Here is a 22,336-nt window from a genome sequence, read left to right as displayed (position 1 = left end):
ATAAGAGTCTTTTTGCGATGAGGCCCCATCGTGACGTCCGTTATATTTTAAGAGGGATGGTGACGCTGTGGGCTGTATAGGAAACCCTCCTGATGGCGCCTGGACGCTGGTGGTGGCGATGGGATGGAGAGAATGGCTGAAGAACTGGATGTGTTGAGCCGGACTCAAAGACATCATGATTGGTTGTTGTTTTAATAGAGGAACTATCTGGTTGGTTTAACTGGAAGAGTAAACACGAGGGAGTAACATCGAGAGAGTAAGATGAAAAGAGTTGTGAATGAATAAAGGTTCAGATGTTCTTCCTGGTTGTATTCACGCTGAGCTTCATTAGTTCGACATGATGTCGCAGTACAAGGTGTTTCTGGAGCCTTTAAATCTGCTGCTGAGAAGCAGTTGGAAGCTCTTAAACAATCTGGACTTTGTGTTTTCGACTGTTATTTATTCACTTTTGGTCGAATCCTCCTGATTACTGCTCAGTTTAACCTCAGTGTAACCCGAAATCTGACCACAAGTATGTGTCCCAAAATCCTTGTTTTGCAATGAGCATAAAATGAACTCGAAATGCTGATTCCAAAATGTTATATTTAAACTGCATTTGTTTTATTGTTTATTTCAACCAGAGCTCCATCACATCAGTCTTTGTTTGTTGAGGTCTGTCTAATCTGATCCGTCTCTTGTCTCTGTGTGAGATCTTGAATTTCTCGTCTTCTTGTTTCTGTTGATGTTTGGAGTCTGAAGCTCCCACATGTTTCGACCAAACCGGGAAATCCCCAGATTCCTGCTGCAGTCCCACTCTTTGTTTCAGCTCACCGACTTCACTGAAACAAATATGTACAACAACATTTGATTCACATGAATCCAGATTTATAGACACGTCCCAACAGATGTTCCTCTAAAGTGTCGCAACATTTAATAATCCTTCAATCAAACCATCTTTGAGTCAGTTATTTTAAAAAAAAGTGTCTTAAAAGAGGAAAAATAACAACATTTTTCTTACTTTCATATGATTTTGTTCAGGACTTTCAGTATTTTGGAAAGTTGAAGGATCTGAAAACTCCTCGAAAGACATTTTTATGAATTAGAAACTAAAAAAAGGGAAACTGTTCTTCACTCACACATCAGACATGTTACAACTTGGATGTGGTGAAACATTCAGACACCAGGTTGTAGATGAATAAATAAGAATTAGTATTAAAATGATCAATTTAATCTTTAATCTTTAACTTCTCTGTAAGAACTGAAGTGTTAACTGTATTTATGTTCAGATGAATGTTTCCTGTCCTGACTGAGATGATGTCATCAGAACAAACCAGGAAGTGTTTCTCTGTCTGTGTTCAGTATCACATCGATCTGTCCTCATGTGTCTGAATGTTGAGGCTCAGACTGGGAAAACCCCTCCTGTTGTTCTGGTGGATACAGTGGGACGATGATGATGATGACGACTCATCAAACCTTTCTTATCATACATTTGTGATTTTTTTTTAAACCTTCTAATTGATAAACCCTCCCTCAAATCAACAATTGACACCTTCAGTATGTTTTGGCTCCGTGTTCTCTGATAGTTTTCTGCTTCAGTGTGAATCTGTGAACTTCTAAAGAACCATGAAGCAGATGTTTTTTCTAATTTCCCGATAATTTCCTCTGAACTTCTCTGGAAAGACGTCTTTACTTTACTACGAAACAAATGTTCGGGAAAACAGGAGTTTCCCTAAAAGATATTAACACAGAAAACATTCTTTTATTGTTCATTTATCAATTGAGACTTTTTGCTTCTAGTGGTTGATTCAAATTAATACTTTGGAAATTTACACAAATGAACACTCCCTATTTCCCTTGCACTAAGTACAAAATTACAAAGATATTTCCTGGGAATCTTCCAGGAAATATCTTTGTAATGACCTGTTAAATAAATACGTTACCGACAGTGAATCTGTCACCCTGTAAAATCTGTTTAATGTCTGTCGAAGCACATCATTGTGTCTCACAAATGAAAAAGTAAATCTACTCATCAGTTCAAGATGAGATCAGACCGGATTAAATTCAGTCAGCCAGAAGTGTGAGACACATGAAGCTAGAGCTGCAGCTGAAGATGATTTTCATTGTTAATTAACCTGGTGATTATTTCTCCGTTAGCTGATCAGCTGTTTGGTCTATAAAATGGTGAAAATGTTGATCAGTGTTTTTGTTCACAACCCAAAGATATTCAGTTAACTGTCACAGAGGAGGAAAGAGACCAGGAAATATTCACAAGGTCAGATTTATACGCAGAGACACGTGGAAATAACTTTTATCTTTCGCCGTTATTGTTGTTTATAACAGTATCATTGAAAGATGCCGTGATTGTTTCAAAGTCCGCTGATCCAGTTAAAAGAAAAATACGCTGCTGTTCCAGTCGCCTGACGTCTCCAAATGTTCTTCTTTTTGTCAAACCGACAGTCCAAAACCCCAAAGACTCTAGATTTATTGTCAGAAATGACTGGATCCAGACATTTAAATATTTTTGCTCGGAAAATGACTGAAACAATTTGATCGATTATCAAAATAGTTGCCAATTAATTTTCTTTTGAGCAACGTTTCGATTAATCAACAACTCGTTACAGCTCGAATACAATCATGAGTCTAGTTTTCTGACTGAAATTTTATCTAAAAACACATTTCTGCCTCTGTGTGACTCTTATTCCTCACACGTTGTTCCATCAGTCTGTGACCTCTGACCTTCTCAACTTTTATTGATGATTAGTTTGCGTGTCAGTGAACAGATTTCCGTTAAATTTTGTGAAAAGTTCATCTAGAAAGGGAGATTAATATTCAAGTCCAATTTTCATGGTCAAGAATTGATTTAATGTCTTTATAATGTGACAGAAGACATTTTGTACGTTTTCAGTAGTTCCCCTTTAAACTCCTGCACAAACATGTGACCCGTGTGCATCATTTAAATTCATATTTAGCTCCTGATGTCAAAGCTTTCCACACGTTGAAGTCATAAACGTTAGTGAGCGAGTTTTAGTTTAGTTTTACAGCTGCGGAGACGAGTTGAGTTCTGGGTTAAAAAAGCCTTTCAGGAGTCCTCTGCTGGCCTGAACCTGTCCACACACACACACACACAACACACACACACACACCTCTTCACGTCGGTTGGGAATTTCCTCTCATGTAATTAGAAGGAAGTGGCGTTGCGTCACGGACTGGAAGGTGTTGAGTTTCAGCTCGCAGATGAAAGCTCCTCATCCAGAGGTGTAATATGTGTGCGAGCACCCACTCTGTCCCAGAAACACCAGAGACAAGTTTTAACCCTTTGTTGTGACCGACAGATCTCTGTCCTCCTCAGTTCAGCCGCAGACGGCAGACGGCAGACGGCTGATGGCTGCAAAGCCTCGGCTGTGATGGAAACGTAAACAGACACATTTTAAAATTGTCCACTCAGCATCAGTGATGTTCGCTTCATGTTTCTGACCTCGTTTCTTGTTTTAGTTTCGCGCTTGAAGCCACTTTCACATCAAAGTTATTGATTTACTACATTTTAGTAGTCTGATGCCTCAGCTAGTCTGCTGGACAAACCTGCATTTATTTTGACATTATTTCTGCCTGAGCAGTGTAGTCACACCAGATACATGACAATCAAAACAATCTTTGTTGTGTTAAAGGAACAGTTCACCAAAAAGAGTAAAATTCACTCACTGTTATTTACACCCTCGACATGCAGCCGAGCTTGTGCACCTACCCCTGACGGGCTGCACGCTAACACTGTTAGCGTAGTAGCCACAGTGAAGATTTCATCTTAATAAAGGGTGTAAATAACGTCTTTTCAGATCAGTTTGGGATCTCTGGGCGTCAGGAGACTTGGATTACTGCAGACGTGCTGCATCCTTCTCTGTTACTAAGCTTTGCTGAGTTTTTGTTTGTCTTAATCAAAGCTGTATGGACAGAGGGTGTCATCTGCTGCACAGATTGTGAAACTGTTTATTTGTGATATTGGATACATAAATAAAATGATCTTGACTTGATAGACACAGGTCCAGGTGTTCAATTTAGATCTTACAGTCAGATAATTTTTTCATATTTGTTTCAGTAAAGCTCTGAAATCTGCAGAGACAGTTTGTGTTTTACCTCGTCAGGATCAAACACCTTCTGCTGCGTGACTCCACCCGACAGTTTCAGCTGCAGCGAGCGGCAGATACTACAAATATTTAGTGTGAACATTGTGTTTGAGTCAGGAAACCATTAAACAGTGGCGCTCGCTGTGTTTCTAGGAACTGAGTTTGTCAGCCGGTGCAACTCGGTTGGCCGTCTGAACCCGGGAAGAGGAAGTGGGCTCATTTATTTACTGTGGCGGTTGCAACGTTCCTGCAGGCAAATACCTGCACCTACACACACATTAACACACACACAGTAGAAACAGGAACACAGTGTTTTTCACATCTGATTTCCTTCATGTAAAACGACACAGTTACAAAACAATCAAATGATGAGATAATATGAAAATCAGTGTGTGAGAGACGGAAAGAAAAACCAGGAAGAGGAAAACAATGCTGAGGGATGAATTATTGGATTAAAGATCAAAATGCACAAGAAGTATAAGTTTGATTTCATGTTAAACAGTCTAACAGAATATTAAAGTTTGGTTTGGAGCCAGTTATTCTGGGATTATAATCTCCACTTTCTTTTCCTCGTTCTAAAGTTTCATTTGTCACAGCTGATGTTTCAGGACAGAAGCTGTTCACACTGTTGTCACCTGTGAACCAAACTGGACTGATCTGAATCAGATGTTCTGTGTGTTTGAGACAGTGTTGATATTAAGGCTGTAAAATATACTCTTCTGTTTTGTGTGTGATGTCAAGTCAGGCAAATGGTCTGAAAAACATCCTGCTACTACTTCTAAGTGCTGTATCGTAGTCAACTGGACTTGTTTCAGTTTCTTGAAGACGTTTCACCTCTCATCCAAGAGGCTTCTTCAGTTCTAACTAACTGGAGGAGCTGCAGGCTTTTAAACTCTGGGCGGGAGTGTCCTTACAGAGTCGTTAAGGACACATGTGAGCTCTGAGTTTCAGAGTCGTTAGGGCCACTTGTCGTTCGTTGACCCAACCGGTCTTCATGTGGGTTTCTAAGGCTAGGTGAGCCCAGGTGTGAATGGTTGTTAAGCTGTCTGGGGAGGGAACTCAGTACTGCATTGTGGGTGGGTGATCAGTAATGTCTTAGGCCACCTCCTCTGTTCAAAGATGGCCGTTCCAGTTTGACATAGATGGATTCCTTTACTCCTCTTTCAAACCACCTGTCTTCTCTGGTCAAGATGTTTACATTGTTGTCCTCAAAGGAATGATTTTTCTCCTTCAGATGTAAGTGGACAGCAGAGTCTTGACCTGAGGAGTTGGCCCTCCTGTGTTGTGCCATTCGTTTATGGAGGTTGTTTTGTCTCCCCAGTGTACAAATCTGTGCATTCCTGGCTGCATTGAACAGCATCAACTACATCACTCTGTTTATGTCTCCTGGGTGTTTAGTCCTCAGCATGGACAAGTTTCTGCCTCAGTGTGTTGGTAGGTTTAAAGTGAACCAGGATCTGATGTTTATTGAAGATCCTCCTGAGTTTCTCAGATGTTCCTGCGACATAGGGAATGACGATGTTGTTACGTTTTCTCGTCTCCTCCTCTCTTTCTGCTCTGGATCTTTTAGAGGTTCTGACAGAGGTCCAGTTTGGGTAGCCACAGGTTTTAAGTGCTCTCCTGATGTGCTTCTGTTCCTTCTCCTTCTCCTCTGACTTAGTGGGCCTGGTCTCAGCCCGATGGTTTAAGGTTCTGATGACCCAGCTTGTGCTCCAGTGAGTGATGAGTCAAACAGCAAGTACTGATCTGTGTGTAGGTTTTCTGTTCACCTCAATGTTGAGGCTTCTGTCTTCTTCAATGTGTACTGCTCAGTCCAAGAAGGACAGACTGTCTCCTCTGACATCTTCCTGTGTGAACTTGATGTTTGTACTACTTTTTTGCTGCTTGATACAAAAACAAAAGTCACACAGTTCTCATTCTCTGTGACTAATCTCCAAGAGGAGTCTGATATTACATCCTTCAATCTGATTTAAGGATTCTTGAATTCGTGGGAGTTTGTTGCTCGTGAGCGACGTACAGGTTCTGTATGCACAGCAAACATTCATTGATCATTGACCCCCATCATGCATTCATTAGATTAATGATCAATCGATTAATTTCCAAATAGAGCCATTTGCAGAAAAATAATCACACTGTCAGTTTTGCCAGGATCATGCAGCCTGAATAGATCTGAACTCATGAAGCTGAAGCTGTGGTCGGCTGGTCGTTAATGTGGAGAACACGCTGATAATCAGTGTTAAAGAGTACGTCTTCAAAACTGACTCACTTTTATAGCTGCTTGTCTTTAATTTAAAATATCCAGCTTTTATCGTTGTTTATGTCATTTATGTTCTGCAAACAAGGTTATAACTTTATCACGATTGTCAGTTTATGGTTTGTTGATTGGCTGATTTCAACACGAGACTAACTGATAAGTTGAACACAGTCAGGAGAATCTCTCAAGCTCAGGACCGGATCCATATCCTGAGTTCAGTTAGTGTGAAAAAGTTCCATCCAACAAATGTCGATGTGGAAAAAAACAAGTACGTCCACGTTAATTTATACGAACTGCTCTAGGATTTGAAACAGATCCGTTAGTTCACACAATAATTAGTTTATTTTTCCACCATGACACCTGTCGGCCTCTGTAACATATTTTGGCCACAACATAAAAAAAATATATCATCCCTCTGTTTACTTTTGTTCAATATTAAAACCCACATTTGAGCCTGTTGGAGCTGCTGAGTGTCTCTGCTGTGATGTTTGGTGTCGTGTGATGGAGGAAAGTTTCTGTGAGTCATCTGTGTCAGGAGGAGAAAGTGTTCATGAACCACAGCAGAGAAAAACTGAGAAACACCAAACCTCCAGAGAGAGCCATCAGTCCAACTGAACCTCTTTTATCTAGACAATATTTCACGCTTCACACACCACGCTGCCATCAACTAACGTGCTGTTTAAACTGGAATATGATCAAAATGTATATCAGGACTTCAGGAGCTTTTCTGTTTGTCTTTGATCCAGAACAAATAAACTGAAGTAAAGATGTGAAACAAAACCCTGTTTCAAGTCTTCAAGGCCCAGAAACAGGATTTTATTTCAGACATCCAGCTGTGAAACCAAAAAAACAAGTCTATCTTTTAACATTTTTAAGGACGAGGTCAGTACAGAAAGCTGCCATATTACAATACGATTATATATCAGTTCTTTGGACGACAATACAATATTTACCAATGTCACAAAGTCTGCCTCGTCTTTCTCTGTAATCCAGAATATTTCCACATTGTTGATTTGTTCCTGAGACGGTGGAGTAAATGTGCTCAGCGTCTCTTTTGGGCTTCTTACATTACCTGTCTGCTGGCAGAGCTGTTCGAATGTTTAGGAAGGAGCTGTGCTTAGATGGAAAAGGTGGCCGTGCCAGAGGAATTTCAAAATAAAAGTGTAACCTGAAGATGATGATCTCTGTTTTCACTTTGCATCACTGGTGTTAGATTGTTAATCATTGAATTGATCATTACACTCCTCAAAGTCGTCTGCGGATGATTCGATGAACCAGTTTCTCACATTTCAAACAGATGATTGATTTACTTCCACTGAAACTTGAACTTCTGATTGTGGTTAAAAAGGCAGATTCTGGATTTGAACCATCTGCCTGAAGTTAATTTAAACTCAGTGTGATGGATCAAACATAAAGTATTACAGTCACTGAACTCAAACCTAAAATGCAGACTGTAACGTTCTTGTGAATTCTCGTGTTTCAGATCAGTAACTACCAGGGTCCGGCCCGTGTGGTGGTGCAGCTGGTGACGGCGATGACGGCCCACCCTCAGCTCCACGCTCACAGTCTGGTGGGGAAACAGTGTGACAAAGGGATCTGCATCGCCGACCTGCAGCCCAAAGACTCCAACATCAGGTCTGCACGGCAGTAAACCAGGAGAAAACCGGTGAACCAGTACAACTTTCACGTTTGACACTCACTGGTGTGTTTTGTTGTTAGTTTTCCAAACCTGGGCATCCTCCACGTGACGAAGAAGAACGTGGCGAAGACTCTGGAGGAGAGGATGATGGAGGCCTTCAGGATGGGATACAACTGTGGAGTCTCCATCCACCCCGAGATCGACGGGCTGCAGGGAGAAGTCCGCATCCCCCGAGACCTCACCGGTCAGACTGTGTGTGTGTGTGTGTGTGTGTGTGTGTGTGTACAAGCATGTTTGTTTCAGACATTAAAAGGACGTATCGTAAAGTGAGGACATTTTAGAAAAGTCAGGGTGTTCTTGGAATGTGAGGAAAAGTAAAATCTTGTCAATTAAATATTATCTTAATTTTATTATCTCACATTTTGTCCAGTGCTCATTTTTTAAGATGCAGCGAGGATCTGTGTGTGTGTGTGTGTGTGTTTGTGTCTTTGATCTTACCTGACAAACCTGAAAACTGCAATATCTTTTTTTTATTCTCATCTTGTTGTCAAATCAAAGTGTGTCCGTCCCTCCTCTGTCCTCAGACCACCAGCGCAATGTGATCAGCAGCGCGGCGGCTCTTCAGGCTAAAGAAATGGACCTCAGCGTGGTTCGGCTCATGTTCACGGCGTTCCTCCCCGACAGCGACGGAGGTTTCTCCAGACGACTCGAGCCCGCCGTATCTGAACCGATCTACGACAGCAGTGAGTCTGAACTGTGACACGTCCACACAGCTGCGTCCAATTATCCTGTTAAGTTCTGAGATGCCTTCTTTAACCTGCTGCTTGTTTACTGACGTGACTGGTTTAAGATCAGATGAGTTTGAGTCAGATAATCATAAGAAACATCAGGCAGCTACCTGAGAGGTAAATATGAACCAGGTAAAGTTTAACTTTCTTTTTAGTTTCACTTTATTCTTTTTGTTTCTTTCCCACCTGGTAGAAGAGATCACACCTCAACCAAAAGAGCCTTCACCAAAGGAAAATCTGCCCACAGTTAGTGCTTGGTGGTTTTATTTCAAACCCTGATGATGACTCATAATAATAAACCTAATAACTGCCTTCTGCTCCCGTGGGCCATCCACCAATGTTCGCACTCTGACAGGTGTGCAGAGACACCTGTGGTTGTTTTAACAGTTTAACGTTCAACAGTCAGTTTGGTGTTGGTGATGATTTAGACATCTTGATTTTCATGAATTTAACACTGATTAAGAGTCTAGTTTTGTCAGCTGTTGCTCTCATTTTACAGTTTGTTGAGCTTTATCACCTGGTAGAGAAGTTTCAACACTGTCAGCTGCAGGCCACAGTCGTGTTTTCATGATGTTTCTACAGTAAAACACTTTAGAGAGAAGTTTAACGTCTTTATCAGCTCTGCTCAGTGTTTACTGAGTTCAGAAGGTTTGAGATGTTGACCTGCTGCGAGCTGGACTTAAAGTGGATTCACTCTTTACTGAGGTCTGATCACAGTACGGTGATAGATCACTGCTTCTAATGAACCATGTAGAAGTCCAGTCATGTCCTTGTTGAAGATGATGATGATGATGATGATGGTGACAGTGAACGAGTACAAGGGATGTTTTCTGACTTTAGCTCTGATCATCGAGCACTCGACTCTCTGAGGATTATACTGAAGTCGTTTCAGGCCGCCTGGTTTCATTTCCCTCTTCCTGCTGCTTTGGTTTCCGTCTGCTGCAGCTTCCTCTCAGAGGACTGAAACCTGCTCATCACTTCAGGATCCTTCTCAACTTTCACTTTGGTTTTAGAACTGAACTGCAGATTTCTGTTTTTTGAAACTTCTGAGGTTTTTTAATCGAGTGATTAGAGATTTTCATTGTTCACCGTTCATTACAGCCACACTATAAAAACAGAAGAGATTAAGTGTCAGTGTGTTGTTTGTTTTAAGAGTCAGCTGTGGAGCTGCACATGTGAAGTTTATCCTGAGGCCTTTAAAATCTAAAGGACTCGTCCTCTGGAGGGCAGGAAGGAAATCTGATCAGTTTCTGTTGAGATGAACCAAAGATGAATCATTTCTAGTTGCTATTTGACACATTTTCCAGTTTAAATGTGGCTTCTGTGTTAAAGAGTCACAGTTTGATTGATGTCTGTCAGTCCAAACTTCCTGAACTTCTTCAGGTCATTGAGAAGGTTCAAGGAGTCCTTGAAGAAGTTCCAGGGGTCATTGAGGACAAGTATATATGTGAATGTAGACTGAAGAGACACTGTAGGTTTAAACAGTGAGCTCAGTGTGTCCAGTTAGAACACACCTATGAGGCTTTCCACTGACCGACCTGCTGTGTGTGTTTCCTCCCTCAGAGGCTCCGAACGCCTCCAACCTGAAGATCGTGAGGATGGATCGAACAGCCGGCTGTGTGAGCGGAGGAGAGGAGGTCTACCTGCTCTGTGACAAAGTCCAGAAAGGTGAGACATCGTTTTTCTCCCTACACCCAATATGAATAACTGAATATGAACCCAGTATTCAGTCACAGGTTTGATTCATCATTTTCCCTCTGAGTCGTTGTTTCTCCTCGAGTGATGACTGGATTTTCACATCAGTCACTAGTTTCACAGTGATGTCACAGTGATGTCACAGTGATGTCATGGGTATAGGAACTAAAAGAACATAAGTTTCTTGAAGTTTGTGTTTATCAGGTGATGTCGCCTCCTGCTGGAAGGTTTGTTAAATCCTCAGGCATGTTTAAAGGAGCATTAAGTGATTTTATCAGTGATGTCACTAAAGGTTCCTCAATAGATAGGACTCTTGAACTCACACCACAGCCTAAATGATAAAACAAATGGACTGTGTTTGATATTTTGACCTTCAAAAGATTTATCAAACTGTCAGACTGCTGCATACGCAGCGAGTATTTATGGTTTCAGTTGTATACGCTGCTGTGTATTGTACCTTTGACTTCTCTTTCAAAATGTCCACAGTGGCAATCACATGACTTTTCTAATCTGTCGACAGACATTTTCTTCTTACTTTTCATCGCAGCAGTGTTTGTGTCACACAGACGACACATCAAGAGATTCATCAAAACACTCAGTTGAATATAAATGACTGAGTTTTCTGTTAGTTAATAATCCTTGTTAGTGTCTAACAGATGGAGGACTCTGTGTTCTCCACAGGGACAGATTTCTAAACTTGTATCAGACCCGACCCATAACCAAATCGTCTCAGAGCCGCAGGTGTAGGCAGTGAAGGTGATGTGTGCACAGTGTCCAGAGGGTCTAAATGAATGCTGAAAATAAAGAAGTCATTGCAGATATTCACACAGATTGTTGAGGCAGAAGCTCCCTTCATCAGACTAACGTGACGTGCATCAGCTGGTAAAATGAACACATTTGTTGGAGGCCAAAGCAGGCGGTTCAGGGTTAAACTGCAGGAGCTAGCATGGCTAACTGTGCTAACGACAGTCCACAAAGTCCTCAAACATTTTACTGCAAGAATATAAACGGTCAATATTTCCTGAATTAGAGGACAAAGTGATGTTTTCACAAATCAAAATGTAAGTGAGCAGCTGACTCTCAGGATCAATAACATTAAACTGTTAACAGAGAACAAAACACAAACATCAGTTAGTATTTTTACTTGTTAGTTGTTTACAGTCTGATGAACACAGAGAGTAAAGAGCTCCTGTAGTTTCAGTTGTTCTCTTTTATTCTTCATTTTCAGTATTCAGCCACACAGACGCGACATTTTTCACATTTTTGCCTCAATTTTTAGCATCAAATCCTTTTTAACTGTAGTAACGTACAGCTGTTGAAGCTGTCTTGTTTGTTTTTTTTACTTTTTATTTGAATGCAGTGAAGAGTAAAGAGTAGAGTAAATGTGTGTGAGCTGTGACTGAACAGTTTTGTTCTCCTGGAGGAAGTCCAGCTTCAGGGAATTCCCCTCCGATATGTAAATCCCTCAGGAGGAACGGACCGATTCAGAATCTGATGATGTTTTTTCTTTTTTTGTCCTGCTTCAGGTCTGTCAGCTTCTCCTTCTTTGTTTTGTTTTGTTTTTTTTCTTGGTGGGAAAACAGCAGCTGATCTGGACTCAACTCACTGTAATCCTCCAGTTCAGCTGCTCCAGTGAGGTCAAATCAACAACTAACATTAGTCTGTACATGAACAACATTAAGAGCAGCTCTGTGGTCAGAGAATCTCACCACACCTGAAAACACCTGAAAATACAAATACTCTGAGAGATGGAGAATATTTACTGCTTCCTTTAAAATAGAAAATGAAATGAGTGTGTGTGTGTGTGTGTGTGTGTGTGTGTGTGTGTGTGTGTGTGTGTGTGTGTGTGTGTGTGTCTGATTCCAGATGACATCCAGGTCCGTTTCTTTGAAGAAGACGACACGGGGTTGACCTGGGAGGCTCTGGGAGATTTTTCCCCGACAGACGTTCACAGACAGGTGAGTGCGACAAGTTGGTACAACTACAGGAGTACTATCAGTTTGAATTATTGTTATCAAATAAAAAGGACTATGAGAGCATTTAACCTGGCCAATGAGTGGTCATGACTCGTAATCAAGTTACGATGGCGATGTGTTTTCTGCCGTCAGTTTGCCATCGTGTTCAAGACTCCGAAGTATCGAGACCAGAACCTGCAGAAACCAACGTCAGTGTTCGTCCAGCTGAAGAGGAAGTCTGACAACGAGACGAGCGAGCCCAAACCCTTCACCTACCACCCCCAGATCATAGGTAGGTCAAGTAGCTCCGCCCTCAGATCATAGGTTCATCTCCAGCTGGAGAGCTTTGATTGGTGGAGCTTGTTATGTGGGGTTCACAGACTGGGAGATGGCCTGACTGGTTTCCCTTTTTTTCCGTTTTATTTTTTAAAAGTTTTAGTTTATTTTAAAAACAATACAGACTTCCTTATGAGATTTTTATTCCCTTTTCTAACCTGTAGATGTAAACAGTGAAAGCTCAGGTGTGTTACTGTGACAGCAGAGCATCATTATGAACAGGTGAGCTGCAGTGACGGTACAGGTGAACACTGCCTCCTGCTGATCTGTGTCTTCTTTTTCAGACAAGGAGGAGGTTCAGAGGAAGAGACAGAAGACGTTACCAACCTTCCATGACTTCAGTGGTCATGGTGGAGGAGGAGGAGGAGGAGGAGGAGGTCTGTACCGAGGTGGAGGAGGAGGTCCAGCAGCAGGAGGACCCGGCTCTGCAGGAGGAGGAGGAGGTAAAATCAGCCTGGAAAACCTGGAACATCCTTGACAGTTTAGATATTTAACGAACTCTTTGGTTGGTTCATTATGAGACAGAAACTTTGGTGATTTGGATTCTTTATCAGCTGATGTTTTTGGTGCGTTTGATTTGTCCTCCAGCATACTTCCAGGGCTTCACCACCTATAACTATGGAGGAGGAGGAGGAGGAGGAGGAGGTGGAGGTTTCTCCACAGGATACTCAGCTGGTCTGGGAGGAGGAGGAGGAGGAGGAGGCATCAAACACGGTAAGAAATCTCAGTCTTCATTTTTGTGCAAACTCAAACAGTTCTTATCTTATTACAAAAGACAGATAAGTAGAATTAAATATGAGGTTGGCACCAACTTTAAAGTGAATGATTGAGTGTCTGGGAGGGGAGCAGTAAACGATGGAAACAGGGACGGTGCTCAGCGACGGCATTCAGAGAGAAAATAAACAAAAAAGCAAACTTGTAAAATCAAAATATCTGTTCAGACATTTCATCCAAAATGGAGGCTGTGAGGTCGTTGTACGTTTGTAACTAACAGCAGGAAGTGTGACTCTGTCTGATGGAGAACCTGGTTACAAGAAAAAATGAAACCAAAAACAAATGAAATTAAGAGATAAGAGATGTTCAAGTCTTAACTGAGCTGTTATCCTGTTATATGTTGTGTAAACGTTATGTCAATGTTGTGTTAAAGCCTCTCAGAGCGATGCAGCAGACGACAGCAGCGACGATGATAGCGATCCAGACGATGACTCGGGGTCAGGGGTCGTACTGAGAGCTTCAGCCCAGCTAGGAGGCCTGGAGGTGGGGGAGAGGAGTGAGGAGGGAGGGGTCAGTGTGGAGCCTCACACAGGTAACACATCACCTGCTGACATTATACATCACAGTGTTTATACACACTAACACTAATATAACTGAGCTTTAGTCCTGAGTTTAGGCTTCGATCGATCACAGCAGCTCAAACCATTGATTACAACTACTGTCTCCTCGACTTGGGACATATTTTAGATCTTCATCAAGTTGTTGCTTATCGGTCTCCAGATGTTTGCGTGGTGTCGGTTTTATGTTCAGTCAGTTATTTCAGCTGCAGTTAATTATTTCCATTGTCAATTAATCTGCTTATTATTTTCTTTATTAGTTGATTAAACATTTGGTAAAGTAAAAGAAGTTCACATTTTCAGGCTGTTGAAACAAAGAAAAGAAGCAACGATGAAGCAGGAATCAGTGAATTCTTGTCATTTTTGCGAACAAAATTGTCAGTTTTTTGTTGTTTAATAAAAACATTTGCCAGTTGTTTCAGCTGTTGTGTTAAATGTAGATGTCATGTGTCTTCTCAGAGTTTGATTTGAGGCTTAATTTATTCTTCAGAGCAGCAGATAAATAGATCAAAGTTTACTTTCTTTAACTTGTTCTCAGAAACGTGAATCTAAAATAAAAAGACAGCAAACTGAAACTGACTCAGCTTCGTTTTCAAACTGACCAATTCCAAATATAAAACATTTATGTATTTTAATGTGAGACATGTTTCATATTTGCACCAAACATAGCTGACATCAAGAAGCTTCTGACGGCATGGACCTGCTTTACAAGATGCATAAAAATCTAATATTGTTTGATGAAAAAACTCTAAACTTCTGTTGATGTTATCATGAAATGTTTCATTTGAGTTTTAAAAAGTTAGTAAATAAGTGACTGTAAAGAGAAGAGTTACCCAGTATTAACACTGTAAATACATGGTAAACTATCATATATTACTGGGTAATTACCTCCAATAATAAGTAGTTAATTACAGAGAGACTACAGCTGATTAGACAGAAAACCCTCCATGATTACACATCAGTTCCTGTCTGTCCTGTGTTGCAGATGAGCGGTCGGTTGAGGAGGGCAGCAGACAGCTGGAGGCGCTGTTTCAGTACTCAGTTACAGGAGACTCAGCGTACCTTCTGGCTCCACAGCGCCCCCTGATGGACGCACAGGATGAGGACGGAGACACGTGAGTAAACATGGAAACTTTAATGAGTGTTTAAACTCTGTGATCTGGCAGCTTCAGTGAGATTTTATGGAAATGTTAAACCAATATTTTTACAATTTTATGGCTGAGATTGAAGTAAAAGATTGATGGAAAGATTGCACGTGATTTACATCAGTTATGGACTGAGTCTTTATTTTTCTTCTCCCCTCCTCACAGTGGGATCCACCTGGCAGTTCTCCACAGCCAGCAGGAGGCACTGAAGAGTCTGACTCAGGTCGTCTCTGCTCTGCCTGGACGGGAGGTTCTCAACATGAGGAACCACCTCTACCAGGTACTAAAAACTAAACTCTGCTGCATCTCTGAGCAGGAAATACACATGTTCCAGGTGTCGCTTTGTCTTTGTTTTGATCATATACAAGGAAACACTTTGAGGAAGTTCTTTAGTTTCTTCTTTCAATGCTGTTTCAACTTAAAGAGGGAGAAAAGAAAGCTTTCCATGTCAGGAGCAAAGAAGGAAGCTTTATAGTAATGAAGCTATCTAACTAAGGGAGAAGGAAGAAGAAAGAAACTGACTCAAAGCAAGAAGCTAAGAACAAGAACAAGAAAATTACCTCATAAGGAAAGGAAACTTCCTAGAGGGGAACAAGCCACGGCATTTACTAGTTAGGGAGCAAGAAAGCTTCCTATTACGGAGAAATCAACCCTGGATGCCATGAAATAAACAAGGTAGCAATGATTTAGGGAACAAGGACACTTATTCTGGAGCAAAGAAGGAAGTTTTTCTAGTTGGGAAATCATGAAACTGAAAGAGGAAGAAATAAATCCACTCAGTAACCAAGAACAAAACTCGAACAAGAAGAACAAGAAATGATTTCATAAAGAGAGGACCGTTCCTGTTTACGGGGCAACAGGCGACAAAATTTACTAGTTAGGGTGAAAGGACGCCGACTAGTTGCAGAGCAAGACAGGAAACTTCCTATTTAGGGAGCAGAAGAGAGGGTAGGAATCATGAAAGGAGGCAAGGAAACTTCCTGTTTAGGAGGGAAACTCAAGTTAAGAATCAGCGAAGGAGAACGACTCCCTCACAATAATGTAACCTCTTCCTCCCTGTTTCTCAGACTCCTTTGCACCTGGCGGTGATCACCCAGCAGCGGGAGGCGGTGGAAGCGTTGCTGTTGGCCGGCGCTGACCCGACACTGACAGATCGTCATGGCAACACGGTGCTCCACCTGGCGTCCCAGCTGGAAGGAGGAGGAGGGATGGTCCAGTTTTTACTGCAGCACAAAGAGCTGAGAGCACTGCTGGAACACACCAACACAGCAGGTACACACACACACACACACACATACACAAAATAAAGCTGAATGTGTGTGAGCTTACAGTCTGTCCGTTACCGTGGTTACAGGTCTGTGTGCGATCCACCTGGCAGTTCTGGCCAATCAGCTGTCTTCTCTCAGGGAGCTGCTGGAGGGCGGAGCTAACGTGGAGACGCTGGAGCGCAGCTGTGGACGGACCGCCCTCCACCTCGCCACCGAGAGTGACAACGTGTCACTGGCCGGCTGCCTGCTGCTGGAGGTACACACTGGGACCAATCAGAGCAGACCTTACCTGACTGTTCAGTTCACTGGGTTTACTGGTCGGTTCAGGTCGTTCCCAGTAAGATCTAACAGTGTTTGCGATGTCTTCTGTCATCAGGGAAACGCCAATGTGGACTGCTGCACCTTTAACGGCTCCACCCCCCTTCACATCGCCGCAGGGCGGGGCTCCGTCAAGCTAACGGCTCTGCTGATGGCTGCAGGTGATCCTTCTCTAAGCACAGAGCTGGAGTTAGCTTAGCTTAGCATAAAGACTAGAGAAACAGCTAGCCTGGCTCTGTCCAGCGCTGACACCTCTAAAGCTCACTGATGAACATCATCATTTATCTTTGGGACAACCGTCCAAACTCAAGGTCCGCTTACTGGACAAAACACTGTCATAGCAACCCAGACTTAAAGTTCAACTCCTTGAGTTGGGATGGCTAGCTGTTCACCGCTGCTTCCAGTCTTTATGCTAAGCTAAGCTAACTGTCACGACTCCCCATCCTGTCAAAATGTTACTTTTCCTTCAATAACACTGATCCAAACTGATCAGTTTTTAAAGGACATAATCACGAGTTAATAATTAAACCAATAACAAAATAATATCTTTCTTCTCCTGTTTCCTTTGAGGTAGAATAATTGATTTACTAATTGATTTTGCAGCAGCTGTAATGAGACAGTCAGTGACGCAGTGACGCTCCTGTGTGGAGACTCTTTTTGTGTCTTGATCAACATGTTAGATTGATTCAGCCTTCCTCTTTTAACTCTGTGTCGCCGTTTTCCAGGTGCAGACCCTCGTAAGGAGAACTTTGAGCCGCTGTTCTTCAGGGAGGAGGACCGCTGTGATGAAGAGAGGGAGGAAGAGGATGAAGATGAAGGCTACATCCCAGGAACCACTCCGCTCAACATGGCCGCCAACACTCAGGTACAGCAGCTGGTTAACCTTCTGAGAGTCTCTTGGTTGACACTTCCTGTTCTTCAGAGAAAATAAACACATGTTCTTTCAAAATAAGAGCCTGATGCCAACGCTACTTTAAAGAGAAACCTCCTGAAAATCCTCCGTGGTTTAAACCTGTCAGCTCCATCAGGGTGTGTCAGCACGCTGTCACATCACTGTTGGGTTACAGGTGGAGCACTACTCACCAAACTTTATGAAAGTGAAGTAAAACTGAATTTAGAGTTTCGTCTTTGTTATTAGGAGGCTTCAGTTCAGACGTTCATTGAGACTGGGGCGTCACCACAAAGTGTTCTTCTTCTTTTATCTTCCCCCTGACAAAAAATAAGCTTGTATTTTAATTAAAAACCCAGATTAAGATATTGAGAATAATAAAGACTTAAATTATATTGTGTTACGTTAGAACAACTTTTTAAACTATAGAAACTAAACTAAAACAACTATGTTCTGACTACATCCAATCAGTAATTCTTGCCATAAAATCTAAATTTTCCTCAGAAGTTCTTTTCAAACTTCCTTTAAAAAATTCTGTGTGTTTGCAGGTGTTGGAGCTTCTGAATGGTAAAGAATATGAACCAAAGTCTCCACACAGACCCCTGTCTCCTCCTCCAGGTGAGTTTACTCTCTGAAACACTGATGCTCGTCTACAATCAAAGACTTTCACACACCATGAGTGTTCCTACAGAAAGATTAAGATCGAGTCCTGCAAGTTAAAAGGCAAAAAATAGAAAAATGAGAAAATCTGAAAAAGAATTAGAGAAATATATGAAAATGAGTGTTACTGATCTGTGACTGTGACTGTGACCTTTAAAAGTGATTCACAGTCTTAGATTTGAACCTGAGCTCTGATTCCTTCACACCAGCAGTTTGTCTGAGTGAAGTGGAAAGTGTCCACGCAGACAAAGAGACAAAACGCTTTATGTTGGTTTTGATTGACAGCTGCTAACGCTATGGTAACAGAGGACTGACCACACAGCTGATAAAAGCCCAACACTCAGCAGAAACATTCAGTCTGCAGACAGTCTACTCCCATAAATCGACTTTTCTGTCTCCGTCTGATGAAGCTTGGGTCAGACAGACACAGCCAGAACAAGCTTCTGGATTACCAGGGCAACAGGTGACGAGTCCCGACTGCTCTAATATATGATTGGTTGCTTTAAAAAAAAGTGGCGATGATGTCATCAGCGCCTTTCTGAAAATTTGGGAGATTTGAAACTTGCAACACTAGGGAAGCACTCTGAAGGAAGACACTGGGTGCTACGTCTTTTCTCGTGGCGGATGCCTGCTGCCGCGGACGCTCGCTGCTGCAGTGATCTTTTTTCTTTCTGTTTAAAGTTTTAATACATCCATCTACACCAGACCTACTCAAGTGGACCTTTAACAGCCTCATTCCGACCCTTTGCTCATTGTGTTGGCAGACTCGCTGCGATAACGAGTAAAATTTGATTTGTTTTCTTGCGATCTCGAGGAGACAAATGTTGTTTATATAATAATAACATGTCTGACTCCTGACAGTTTAGCTTCAGTACAAAAATAGTTTTTTAAATAAAACATTTGAACCCAGGCAGTATTTACGGGAATCAAACTGACAACCTACTTAACTACCAAAAAAATGAAAAGCTGCATTGTTTTTTTTCTTTACTTTTGTGTAATATTTCTTTGTCAGTTTTAGTTCATTGCTTTAACACATCTAAATTCAGGAATGTAACTTTATTTCACATCTAAACTAGCAGCTGAACAGGTCTGATCTCCACTGAACCAGGAGAAGGAAACACAAGTTATTATTAAAACAGAACATTGATCAGGTTCAGTGAAGAAGAAGAAGCTTCACATTGAGTTTAAACATCATTTAGATTTTTGTCCCACTCGAAATAAATTATCAAGAATCAGTGAGTGTTTATTTGAGACCGAACAAAACAAAATAAAAGTCAGAAATAGAGAAAATAAATGAGTTGTGATTGTGTGTGTGTGTGTGTGTGTGTGTGTGTGTGTGTGTGTGTGTGTGTGCGTGCGTGCGTGCGTGCGTGCGTGTGTGTTCAGGTGACCTGGTGAGTCTGGACGTGGAGGTGAAGCAGCAGCTGTGTGGCGCTCTGGAGAGTGAAGGATGCTGGGAGAGTCTGGCTCACAGTCTGGGTCTGGGCATCCTCAACACGGCCTTCAGACTGAGCCCCTCCCCCGCCAAGACACTGCTGGACAGCTACGAGGTACACACACACCCACACACACACACACACACACACACTGTGTCACATGACAGCTGACGCTGTCCTCAAATGGTTGATGTGGATCACTGTCTCCACTTATTTTGTTACTTCTCTTAACAGTAATTGAATTACTTTCCCAATTATTAAAGTAATTAGTTACTTGGGGAAATGACCTTTTCATTTCATTAAGTGTCGGCTTTAATTCTTTTATTATTGCACACAGCTGTTATTTTAGTTTCTGATGCGCAGGGAGGAACCGTCAGATTGTTCGGATCACTGCAGTGAGAGGAGTTACTAAAACCTCCGACCACCAGAGGGCAGCACTGACGACTCAGTGTTCCTTCATGTCCTGGATTGTCTTGTAGAAACAACCTTCACTGTTCTCCAAATACCCTTAGTCTAAGTTTTTTAAAGAAAATCCTCGACATGAACTGTGAAGAGTTCTGGATTCTGGCTGAGCTGAGCCTGGAACGACCCACCTCGACACTTAAATACTAACTTAATCTGTAAAAGTAATTAGTTACATTCCTAGTAGTGTAACTAACCCTTCCTCTGACCCCTGATCAGATCTGACAGGATGTTTGTGTCCTGCAGGTTTCGGGTGGGATGGTCTCGGACCTGTTGGCTGGTCTGAGGTCCGTCGGAGAGTGCAAAGCTCTCAGCGTCCTGGAGGAGGCGCTGCGTCGCCTCGACGTCCAGGAGACGAAGACGACCAACGAGAGGAGAGGTGAGCAGACGCTGACGTGATGAGGTCACATGACTGTTTCTCTGTTGGTCCTGTTGGTCACTGAGCTGTGTGTCTGTCTGCAGGTGAGTCTCAGGTTCAGGACCTGAAGGCTGACGTTCGGATCGACAGCGGGGTGTGTGACAGCGGGGTGGAGCTCTCCACGGCGTGACCGTCTCATTGGTCGACGTCTAGACCAGAAAAAGCACAATTCATGCATCCATCATCATCCATTGTCCAACGATAGAGGGAACGATGCTCCTCCTCTCTCATGAATGTTTCTCCTCACAAACATATGAACAGATTTAAACAGAACGCAGCAGCAGTTTAACTGACAGGAACTAAAAAGTCAACAATTGATTCTTGTTTTAATGAAAGAGAAGTATTTGGTTGGAGGTTTCTCAGCCCACACTACACTCCAACAGTTCAACCAAAGAATCTAAATCTGGTTTTTGTTCCTCACTCAAAGAAATCTGTTGGTTTAAAGGAATAATTCACCCAAAATGAACCTTTTCTCCCTCATGTGGAAACGTATTCTGTCGGCTGCTGAACGAAGAGATGACAAGAGAGTTTCTGGTGGATTTTAGGATTTGATGAGTGTTCAGCAGGTTGTTTTTCTGTAGCAGACGTCACGTCTGCAGGGGAAAGGTGCTATTAATACTGAAATGATTGTAAAAGAGGCTAATTCGCCCTGAAAGGACGATTTCAGACTGTTGGACGTTTGTCTCAACGTGACATGTTTGTAATGATTCCTGCTGATCATTCTGGCTGTGACGATCATGAGGTGAACGGCAGTTAAACAGTTTTTATGTCACATTTTAAAGCTTCTCTTGTTCGTATTTGATTTGCTGACTGGAATCATTACAAACATCAACATCTCATGTGAATATTATATTAATTCAGACTGAAAACATCTGAAATCGTCCTTAAAGTGTGCATGTTTTTAAACATTTAAAAAAAAATCTGTTTAGTGTTTTTTAATTTTAAGGGCCATTTTATTTCCTGTCCGTCTCACCACTGAAAACTTGTCAAAACTGCAGCAGCAAGATGAATTTAACGAGTCGTTCACGTCACTCCAGTCTTTGATCGATTTATTTTCGACTGGAATCAGGAGGAACTGTTAGCGTAGCTTCATCAAGAGATACATGACTTACTGCAAAGCATTGTGGGAAAGGAGCAGTCGTCCTCTCAGTGTGAAACCAAAGCTTCTCTGTGATGATATTTATATCTTCGCTCTGCACTGTACAGTTCAACATGAGCTTCTCTTTGGTCGTATTGTTTTTTAAATAAACATGTTTTTTATATTTATGGAGGTGTGACGTGTCTTCATCTTCAACTGTTGTTTCATTTTATAACTAATAATGTGTAATTACTAAAAGTAACCTCAGAAAAATGTTGAACAAACGACTAATTGTGTTTCTCAATATCCAACATGTTTTGTTTCTTTCTGATTGAAGGAAGTTTTGAGTTTCGAGTTTATGTGACGATCATCGGAGCGTTACGACGGCTTCTTTCATCCTCACTGAACATCTTTAGTTTTTTCATTTCACTGGGGAAACTATAAAGGGTGGTAAAAGGAAGAAACTATTTCAGATTACCCCCCGAAAAGGTATTATTTCATTATCACTGAGGTATTTGTCCAGCTGGTGTTTCCAGTAGATATATATTCATATATTTTCCTGTGGTT

General features: G+C 41.8%; 1 protein-coding gene across 1 annotated transcript in view; it reads left to right on the top strand.

Moving 5' to 3' along the window:
* The window catches only part of nfkb1 (nuclear factor of kappa light polypeptide gene enhancer in B-cells 1), a 28,327-nt gene extending 6,370 nt beyond the window's left edge, over window positions 1–21,957 (top strand). The window contains exons 6-24 of the mRNA XM_073486904.1: window positions 7,835–7,986; window positions 8,071–8,234; window positions 8,575–8,733; window positions 10,342–10,446; window positions 12,340–12,431; window positions 12,582–12,720; window positions 13,049–13,207; window positions 13,353–13,478; window positions 13,912–14,070; window positions 15,081–15,210; window positions 15,406–15,520; window positions 16,308–16,512; window positions 16,595–16,764; window positions 16,885–16,987; window positions 17,552–17,691; window positions 18,264–18,333; window positions 19,762–19,925; window positions 20,520–20,652; window positions 20,736–21,957. Of these exons, the coding sequence (XP_073343005.1) occupies window positions 7,835–7,986; window positions 8,071–8,234; window positions 8,575–8,733; window positions 10,342–10,446; window positions 12,340–12,431; window positions 12,582–12,720; window positions 13,049–13,207; window positions 13,353–13,478; window positions 13,912–14,070; window positions 15,081–15,210; window positions 15,406–15,520; window positions 16,308–16,512; window positions 16,595–16,764; window positions 16,885–16,987; window positions 17,552–17,691; window positions 18,264–18,333; window positions 19,762–19,925; window positions 20,520–20,652; window positions 20,736–20,821 (2,571 nt within the window). The 3' untranslated portion in view covers window positions 20,822–21,957. The remainder of the gene's footprint in view (window positions 1–7,834; window positions 7,987–8,070; window positions 8,235–8,574; window positions 8,734–10,341; window positions 10,447–12,339; window positions 12,432–12,581; window positions 12,721–13,048; window positions 13,208–13,352; window positions 13,479–13,911; window positions 14,071–15,080; window positions 15,211–15,405; window positions 15,521–16,307; window positions 16,513–16,594; window positions 16,765–16,884; window positions 16,988–17,551; window positions 17,692–18,263; window positions 18,334–19,761; window positions 19,926–20,519; window positions 20,653–20,735) is intronic.
* Window positions 21,958–22,336: the final 379 nt, after the last annotated feature.

This window comes from Pagrus major, chromosome 18 (assembly GCF_040436345.1).
Source record: "Pagrus major chromosome 18, Pma_NU_1.0".
In the NCBI taxonomy this organism is placed as follows: Eukaryota; Metazoa; Chordata; class Actinopteri; order Spariformes; family Sparidae; genus Pagrus; species Pagrus major.
This window is presented reverse-complemented; position numbering and strand designations above follow the sequence as displayed.